This window comes from Strix uralensis, chromosome 5, assembly GCF_047716275.1.
Source record: "Strix uralensis isolate ZFMK-TIS-50842 chromosome 5, bStrUra1, whole genome shotgun sequence".
Lineage (NCBI taxonomy): Eukaryota > Metazoa > Chordata > Aves > Strigiformes > Strigidae > Strix > Strix uralensis.
In genome coordinates, this window is record NC_133976.1 from 57,073,704 (window position 1) to 57,082,480 (window position 8,777).

General features: G+C 57.6%; 1 protein-coding gene across 2 annotated transcripts; it reads left to right on the top strand.

Moving 5' to 3' along the window:
• The first annotated feature begins 2,502 nt into the window (after positions 1 to 2,502).
• CHADL (chondroadherin like) lies at positions 2,503 to 7,686 on the top strand. 2 transcript variants are annotated; one of them, XM_074871056.1, is made up of 5 exons: positions 2,503 to 4,003; positions 4,095 to 5,756; positions 6,462 to 6,628; positions 6,957 to 7,223; positions 7,358 to 7,686. In XM_074871056.1, exons 1-4 carry the CDS (start codon positions 3,764 to 3,766, stop codon positions 7,180 to 7,182), a joined length of 2,295 nt encoding a protein of 764 aa, XP_074727157.1. In that variant the 5' UTR covers positions 2,503 to 3,763; the 3' UTR covers positions 7,183 to 7,223; positions 7,358 to 7,686. The 2 variants fall into 2 exon arrangements, with proteins under 2 accessions (XP_074727157.1, XP_074727156.1); XM_074871055.1 differs by having other exon boundaries at positions 6,957 to 7,686.
• The last annotated feature ends 1,091 nt before the right edge of the window (positions 7,687 to 8,777 follow it).

An 8,777-nucleotide genomic window follows, 5' to 3' on the forward strand; every position in this document is an offset into this window, starting at 1 on the left:
TGCCCTGGAGGAGGGTCATGGAGAAGAGAAATGTGATGCAGAACAGATGTGCAGAGACCAAGCCAAGGGGTTAACCTCTACAGGAGGCGGTCTGCAGTGGGTCCCATGGGGCTTGTCATGTGTGCACCAGCCTGCCAAGGTCAGAGGGATGCTGCTGCTTGCACAAAGACCTGTGGGCCAGGTCCTGGGGAGAACCTGTGCGGGAAGGTTTGAGTAGCAAAGCCAGAGTAGCAGAACAAGTGTGAGATGTTGATCTGTAAGTTTCTTTCAAAAGCAAACAATATTTAGAAACAGGATTCTCCTGGTCCTGATACTCAGTGTGAAGCTTAGATGTTTATAGGAAAAAGGGGTGTGTGAGGGTAGAAGTGACAGTCTCTGCAGAAGCCAGATTCACTTCTAGGTAGGACAGGGACTCAGAAATCCCTTAAACTTGGCTTATGCTTCAGGATTAGGGGAAAAAAAAAAAAAAAAGGATGGGAATTGCGAACTCTGGTTTCCATTAGAAGTTGCTCCAGAGGATGACTTTCCCAGCAGTGCCCTGGAGGAACGTGGGGTCATTCCAGTGCTGCTTCAGTCTCTCTTGTGCAACCATCTCACCCCAAAAACACTGCTGTTGTCAGAAGTATTTTTAATTTGAACTTCATTAGTCCAGCAAGGCAGTGGCGGTGCAGAGCTCTGTCTGCATGGAGCAGTTTTGGGTGCGGCAGGGCTGGGTTAAACCCCACCAAGTGGACGTTCAAGTGTGCTGCCTTCATGTGCCCTGCCCCATCAGGGAGACTGGCTGCCTCCCTAAAGCTGGTGATATCATGGCTGGCAAGATACTGCTGGCTGAACGAACAAAAAGCCTGAGGGAGGAAAGGACAGAGGTGGCACTTGGTGCCTGGTACCACACCTCCCTCTCCCCAGGGTCCTCCAGCAGAGCCCAGGCCACTGCCAGGGAGGTGTTGCTGCCCACATGGTTGGCCAGGCAAGGGTAGGGTCTCCCAGCCAGGGGAGATGAGGGGGCAGCCAGGAAGGGGGGAGCAGGGTGGGCTGGGCAGGGGCCGGAGTTGCAGGGCGGGTGATGGTGGCTACGGCGGGTGGTTCCACGTGAGCTGGCGGCTGGGGCTGCCGCTGAGATGCAGCGTGGCCTGCAGCGGGGCAGAGGAGGGTGTAGTTCAGGTGGAGGAGGTCAAGGTTCCCCAGGCCCCTGAAGGTGCCCAGCCGGAGCTGCTCCACCCTGCTGCCCCTTAGGCGGAGGGCAGTGATGTCCAGCAGGTCCGGGAAGAAGCTGGCCTCCAGGTGTGGGGAAGTGGTGCTGCGAGGTCATCTCGGTGGTGGCGCGGGGGATGGCAGTGGTCAGTGAGGACAGGCTGGTGCTGGGGCACCGGACGCAGCTAGCCAGAGCGGGAGCAGCTCGTGGGGGCACGAGGGCTCAGCCACGCAGGCAGCAAGCAGCAGGGGCAGGGTGAGGACCACCAGCCAGGCACCACAGAGCGCAGCTGTAACACAAAACAGGCACCTCTCCCTTCACCTGGCCCTCCCTAAGGCCAGCCATGACCCCGAAAGAAGGTCTTGGTGATTTGGTGTCAGCAGCCAGCTTCCCAGGGTGACTCCTACCAGCCCGGGGCAAGTTCATTCCCTCTAGACCTACCTCCCCAACGGTCCTTCCTGCGCAGCAGAGCAGAGATGAGTAAGAGCTGGTGCCACCGAGCTGCTCATCACATCAGTGCGGTGGGGCTGTCACCCTGTGTCACGGGAGCAATAAGCACCCAGGGACAGCGGAGATGATGGCCCAAGGCAGTGGCAAGGGAAGCTTTGGCCATCCAGCAGTGGGGAGGCTTGCAGAGCCTGGCCAGCATGTCCATCATCGCCCACGGGTGCCACCGGGATGGGACATACTGGTTCTGGCAGCTCAGATTGTTGACCTGGGAAGGGCTTGAAGGGGAGAGAGACATTCATGTCAACTCTTAGAGATTTTTTGTCAGGCTGCAGATCTGCTCGCATTCCCTGGGAGAGCAAAACACGGAGCTGAAAAAGGGAAATGACAGAGTCGGGGAGCAAAACAAAGGCCTCCATGACCTTCTGCAGGCAAATGATGTTTCACAGAGGCACTGCCACCCCTGGCCTCTTCAAAACAAGTGGAGATGCAAAATTAGGAGACTAAAGAGCTGTAAATGTGGCACGGCCCTGCAGCCTGCCTTGCCAGCTGCCTCCTCCCTTTTGCTCAGGCTTACCTCCACAGTTTTGGCTGGATGTCACCTTTCTGCCCTGCACCTCCATAGCTCCTGTGACTTAGCCAGAAATGGAAAGGCAGAGACAGGGAAACAGTGAGTGCAAAGCCCACATGGGTTGTGGCTGGGCTGGCGCTGCAACATGCCAGACTTCAACTCTCCTGCCCCGGTGCTCCCGGCCCCCTGCGAGGCGAGGGGGAGGCGATGTCTGGGTCACTGCCCTCTCTTCAGGGGTGCCTCCCCGCCCCCCCTTCTTCTCCTCCTCCCGCATTTCTGGCTCCGTCCGGTGAGCGCTGCTGGGAAAGCAACGCAAAGGGGCCCATTCAGCTCTCGCTTCTGCAAGGAAAGCAAACAGCAGCGCAGGAGCTTGGCAGCTGTTGGACGGCGGGGAGAATTCCCCCTCTTTTTTTTTGCCGCTTCTTGAGGAGCAGGTACCCTCCAGCCCCCGGGTGCGTGACCCCTCCCCAGGTGTGCGGGTTGGGGTGGTAGGGTGGTGCCTGGCTTGTGGCAGCGCCCAGGCACAGGATGGGGCAGGGGGGCTGAGCTGGGGAGGCATCGCGTTGGTGGCACTTGCCGGTGGCTGGGGGTGGTGCGGGGGGTGACCCCCCGGTGTGTTTGTGGGCTGAGGCAGAGCTGGCTGTGGCGGCGGCAAGAGGGCAGAGTGGGACCATGGGGGACGATGAGCCACGGCAGGCAAGGGAATGGGCACCATGGTGGCTCCACGGGTTTGAGCCTTGCAGACCCCACTGCTGCTGCTCCCCAGAACTTAAGGGGGTTGTATTGGCCATACCTGCAGCCACACTGCTCTCTCTGTGCTTACCCCAGCCTTGGTCCCTCTCTGGCACCTCCACCCCAGGCACTCGCTCCTGCCTGGCCAAAACCAACTGGTCCTTCCTGCAGCTAAACAGTGGAGATCTATTCCAAAACTTGCTATGAATAGCATGGGAGCGGGGGGGGGGTGAGGGATGGTGGTGGTGGAAGCAGGGAGCCTGCAGGGTGGGAGGCACAGAGCTAGGAGGTGGCCAGGATAGCAGAGATGAGACATTTGCAATTAAAAGAAAGGTAGCAGCTCTGAAAGCCAGTGTGATCATGTCTCCTGGGTGGGGAGGGGGTAGTGTGCTCCAAGCCAGTTCCCCATGAGTACCTACTTGCCTTACAAAAAACCAAGTCTCAATTGTAGAAGGAATATTGATACCTTGTACAGATCAAGACAATTTTATGGTAATGATATATGAATAAAAAGGGTTGGGGTGGGGGAGGTAGTGTGCTCCAAGCCAGTTCCCCATGAGTGTTGCAATGTTCCTGCCAAGCCCCTCAGAGGTGCTCCCAACTGTCCCTCAGGGAGTTTAGCTAACCCAGGTAAAAGCTGTTTCCGGACAGAGACCTGCTACCTGTGACCTTCGCTTTTCATTCTAAATATTTCTTTTCTCCTTCTTCTGCTCTCTTCCTCATTTACAACCTGTAAAATCATGGTGTGAGAGCAAGAGACGGTGAGACCTGCCCCACTAGGTCACAGCACTGGCCCCCCCTGCACCTGGTGCTGGTAGGTGATGCTGTTTGGGCACACACAGGAGCTTGGCCCCTCTCCTGGCCTCACTGCTGTCTCTCCCCAGCTGCAGGTGCCCCCCGCCATGAAGCTGTCCTGGGGGCTCCTCCTGCTCATGGTGGCCCTGGCTCTGCAGGGGACGGCTGCCACCCGCTGCCCTGCACCCTGCATTTGTGACAACCTCCGTGCCCATGTCCTCTGCCTCAATGGGAACTTGACGGCCATGCCCGGCACCATCCCACAGGTGGGTGAAGGGAGGGGCAGGGGACAGGGGGAAGAGGAGGTGGGGAGGGCAGCCCTGGGATAACACAGTGTTTTATTTTTGTGTGCAACAGCTCACCAAAAAACTGGACCTTCGGGGCAACAGCTTCACAGTCATCCCAGTGGGAGCCTTCCTTGCCACCCCTTACCTCACACACTTGGACCTGCAGCGCTGCAAGGTGGAGAGGCTGGAGGAGGGAGCTTTCCGAGGGCTGGGGAGGCTGGTCTACCTCAACCTGGCCTCCAATGGCATAACCCTCCTCTACCAGGAGTCCCTGGACGGGCTCTCCTCCCTCCAGCAGCTCATCCTGGAGGGGAACCGCATTGAGGAGATCCAGCCGGGTGCTTTCGGCCATCTGGGGTCCCTCGCTATCCTTGACCTGAGGGCAAATGCCTTGGTTTACCTCCCAGACATGGTCTTCCAGGGTCTGCAGGCCCTCAGGTGGCTCCGGCTGTCCCACAATGCTCTCCATGTGCTGGGCAGCGAGGCCTTCGCCACCCTGCCTGCCCTGCGCAGACTGAGCCTAGACCACAATGAGCTGCAGGCACTGCCTGGCGAGGCCCTGGCCAGGCTGGATGAGGCCACCCGCCTGGACCTGGGCCACAACCCCATCACCTACGTGGCCGAAGAGGCCCTGGCCATGGCCTCCCTGAAGCACCTCTTCCTGGACCACGCCTCCCTCCAGGACATGGCGCCCAACGCCTTTGCCCACAGCCCTCAGCTGCGCACACTGGACCTCCGTGAAAACCAGCTGCAGGGGCTGCCACCCCTGGCCGGCGTCAGGGCACTGGTGAGGGTCAGCCTGACTGGGAACCCCCTGCTCTGCTCCTGCCTTCTGCGCCCCTTCCACGACTGGCTGGCGAGGGCACGGGCGCAGGTGGAGGGGGCCTGTGCCGCACCCCCTGCCCTCCGCGGCCGGCCCCTTGACTCCCTGAGGCCCCAAGAGATGAGATGCAGTCACCCTCGGCCGCCCCCCAGCCCCACCACACCGTCACAGCAGCCGAGAGCGGCGGGCAGTGGGCAGTGCCCCCAGGGATGCACCTGTTCCCCCGATTTCCATCATGGGTCCTGCGAGAACAGGGCCCTACAGAAAATCCCCCAGGGCTTTCCTGGGGACACCCGCCTCCTCGACCTGCGCCGAAACACGTTTGGGACGGTGCCACCGGGTGCCTTCCCTGGCCTGAAGGAGCTGGTGTCCCTCCACCTGCAGAGCTGCAGCATCAGGACGCTGCGCCCTGGGGCACTGCGGGGGCTGGAGAGTCTGGTGTACCTCTACCTCACCGACAACTGCCTCTCCACCTTGGCTGCCACCGCCTTCAAGGGGGCCCCGCGGCTGGCCTACCTTGACCTGGACCGCAACACCTTCACCCGCCTGCCCGCGGGTGCCTTCCAGCTCCTGCCCAACCTCATCTCCCTCCACCTGCAGCACAACACCATTGAGGAGCTGGCGGAGGGTGACCTGGCTGGGGCTGGGGGGCTGCGCTGGCTCTATCTCTCTGGGAACGCCATCGGGCGCGTCGCTCCCACAGCCCTAGCTCCTGCCAAGATGCTGGAGAAGCTGCATCTGGAGGGAAACCGCCTGGTAGAGGTGCCCACAGCGGCCCTGCAGGGCCTGCCCTCCCTGAGCGAGCTGAAGCTGTCCCGAAACCCCATCAAGCACGTGGGGGAAGGTGCCTTCCTGCCGGTGGCCTCCAGCCTGCAGCACCTCTACCTGGACAACATGGGCCTGGAGCGGGTGCGTGTGGCTGGGGACTCGCGGGGGGCAGGGGCACCACAGGGCACAGCCATAGATCCATCTCATTCCAGGGACCAGGGCTGGTGGCCCCTAATAGGAGCATCCAAACAGATGTCCTGAACTCCCAAAGGCTTTAGGAGATGCTCCATAGCCTGGCTGGGAGGAGAGGCTGCTTTGGGCCCAGCTGGACCTTTGTCTTGCTCTAACCTGTCCCCCAGCTCCCCAGGACAACCTCGCTCCCTCCAGACCTTAAGCACACCCAGTTTCAGAGGGGTCCAGACCATTCTCCAAACTGCGCCCTTCCCACAGCCATTGTCTTATTTCTCCTGCTCTTATTACGAGCTGTCCTGCAGGACTCTTCACCACCACTACCCTGAATTCCTCCAGCCTCTAAAGAAAGTGGTGTTAGTACCACTCTCATAAGGACCATCCACCTTTAACAGTACCCAGGGATTGCTCTAAGACCTCCTGTGTGTCACCTTCCTTCCAGGAAGACTGAGGAGGGTCTAGTGAGTCCAAAATGTGGCCAGAACTGGTTGAGTTAATTAACAGTCCCCTAGCACATGTGCTGCTGCTTAGAACAGCTCTTCCCTGGGGCTGCCAGGTTCAAGACAGGCTGTGTCAGCTCCCCGGGCTGTGTAGGGGCAGAGATTTGCTCCCCTGCCCACATCCAGCCACCCCTGACTCACCCTCCCTTCATTGCAGATTTCCCCCGGTGCCTTTGCTGGCCTCGGTCCCAAGATCAGAAGCCTCTACCTGGAGAGTAACAAAATGAGCAACATCCCTGACATGAGCAGCTTCACAGGGCTGGAGATCCTCAACCTGAGGGATGTGCCTTTCCACTGTGACTGCCAGCTCCTTCCCCTGCGCAGGTGAGTGCTGTGAGGGGGGAACAGCCCCAGGGGAACAGCTGGACCTTGCCGTGCCAGATGCACAAGCCCACAGCACACTGGCTGTTTTGGGTCTTCTCCCACAGTGGCAAGATAGAGCATGTGCCTATGTGCAAGGAGGGAAATAGCCTGGGCTTTCCTGGTGTAGGGAGAGCAGCCATGTGCTGGGGTAGGGAGATTCTCAGATATTCAAGAGTCACCGAGCAACCTGGCCTGGCTTTAAAGTGACCCACACCCACTCACAGGCAGAGTTTTGCCTCTCCCTTTGCCCCTTCCTGTTCCTTTTCCTGATCTCCTGCCATGTTTCCAGGTGGATCGACAAACTCAACCTCCGTGTAGGGGCTACCTGTGGGTCCCCTGCAGAAGCCCAGGGGCTGAAGGTGAAGCTTTCCACCACTTTCCAAACCTGCCCTGGCTGGGGCCAAGACAAGGCTGGGGGAGCCCGTCCTGACAAGACCAAGGCCGCAAGCAAGCCCAACAAGAAAAAGAGATCAGGAAAATCACCAGCCAGAGGCTTCAAGAAGAGCAGAGCTTAGGAAATGTGTGCAGGATGCCCGAGGGCCGTACCTACAGTCTGGTGAGAGCAGTTTTTCTAGACCAGTCCCCACTGCGGTGACATGCATCTTGCACAAGGTGCAAAGGAGAGAGCCTGGTGCCACCAAAGCAATGCCAGTTTATCAAAGATGCAGGTGTTTTGGTTTTTTTTTGCAGGACCCTGGAAAGAACTGGTGCAAAAAGCTTCCTAGTGTTTGCAGCATGCTTTGATGACTCAAACAGAAAAGCCAAATACTTGCTTTTTCTTCCCAAGGCTCCCTCCAGCCATGTGGAAAAGCTGGAATCCACAAGTCTGTTTTTAAGAGCACTGTGCTTTCACAGCTTCAGAAACGACTGAAGAGCCCTGAGTGGGACTGCAAACAGCACCAGCGCAAGATCCTGCACTGGCTCAAGTCTTAGAGCAGAAAACTTAAAAATTATCATCAGTGAACACATTGCCTGAATTCCCAGCAGCTCCTCACAATTAAAACATAAGCAGATCAAAACCTTTTTATTTCCTGCAAAATTTGATCAGTGGTCCGACTGGTGGAATGGGATCACTGATCCTGTAAGTGATCCCATCGTAAGTGATGTGCCCAACCTATTCCCTGTTGGGTAGCCCAGGTTGGGTCCCCCAGGCCCCATTTTAAAGTCAGAAGTTTGTTCAAATTGAGGAGGCTTTAAAAATAACCACTTCTAGCTATTAAACGACCATGTGGGGCATGGAACTGTTACAGAAAAAAACAGGAGGAAGAAAGTCAAAGGTGTTTGGAAATTACCATCCTAAAAAGACAGGTGGCCCTACAAGGCCAGCTGTTTGGCAAGGCTGGGGAAAGGCGTCAGCCCAAGAGGGAGGGGAAGGGAGAAATGCAATGGCTTTGCCCTGAAATGAGATTCTCCTGCATTAAAACATCTATTGCAAGCTGGAGATAGGCAGAGCTGCCAGACCAGGCAAGCAGCCACAGGCAGGTGGGCAGGGAAGCCCCATTACACACCTTCAATGAAAAATCCCACACCCCTCCACATTTACCCCATCACAGTTTCCTCAGGAGCCCAGGGCCCTCCCAGGGGGTCAATTAAGGATGAGCTGGGATGGCACAGTTCTTCCGCCTGGTTTGACACAGATCCTCTCCACTTTTTCCACTTGTTTCATTGCTCCCCCACTGCCCTTTCTTCCCTTTCCTCTTAAAGGCTTCATTTGCTTCTTTAGAAGGGAAAAGAGGAAGACTCTGTTAATTACTCCCAGTCTCTGTCCCATGTTTTCTAGACAGCTTGCCAGCATGGTTTTTTTCATCATGAAGCAGGAACTATTTTGGCATCACAAGCTTTTGCCTGGAAGCTTGTGGGGAAGCGTGGCCAAGGCAGCCATTTCGTGGCCAAGGCAGCCATTTCGTGGCCAAGGCAGCCATTTCGTGGCCAAGGCAGGGTCCTGGGCAGCCACCATTTCCCCATAGGGTTTGACAAGGCACTTGCCCTACAGCCGGGCAGGCCCTGCAGTGGCACTGACAGGCTGGGCACTTCCTCACCTGCAGAAAGTTCACAGGAACCTGTTACAGGAGATTTAAACTGTTTCTCATCACTGTTGCCATACAGACCT

Excerpts from the sequence above, each read along its gene's own strand:
- CHADL (XM_074871055.1), top strand. The coding sequence starts at position 3,764 with ATGCTGTTTGGGCACACACAGGAGCTTGGCCCCTCTCCTGGCCTCACT. Across the intron at positions 5,757-6,461 it reads ACAACATGGGCCTGGAGCGG|ATTTCCCCCGGTGCCTTTGC; the intron begins GTGCGTGTGGCT and ends CCTTCATTGCAG. Across the intron at positions 6,629-6,956 it reads CAGCTCCTTCCCCTGCGCAG|GTGGATCGACAAACTCAACC; the intron begins GTGAGTGCTGTG and ends CCATGTTTCCAG.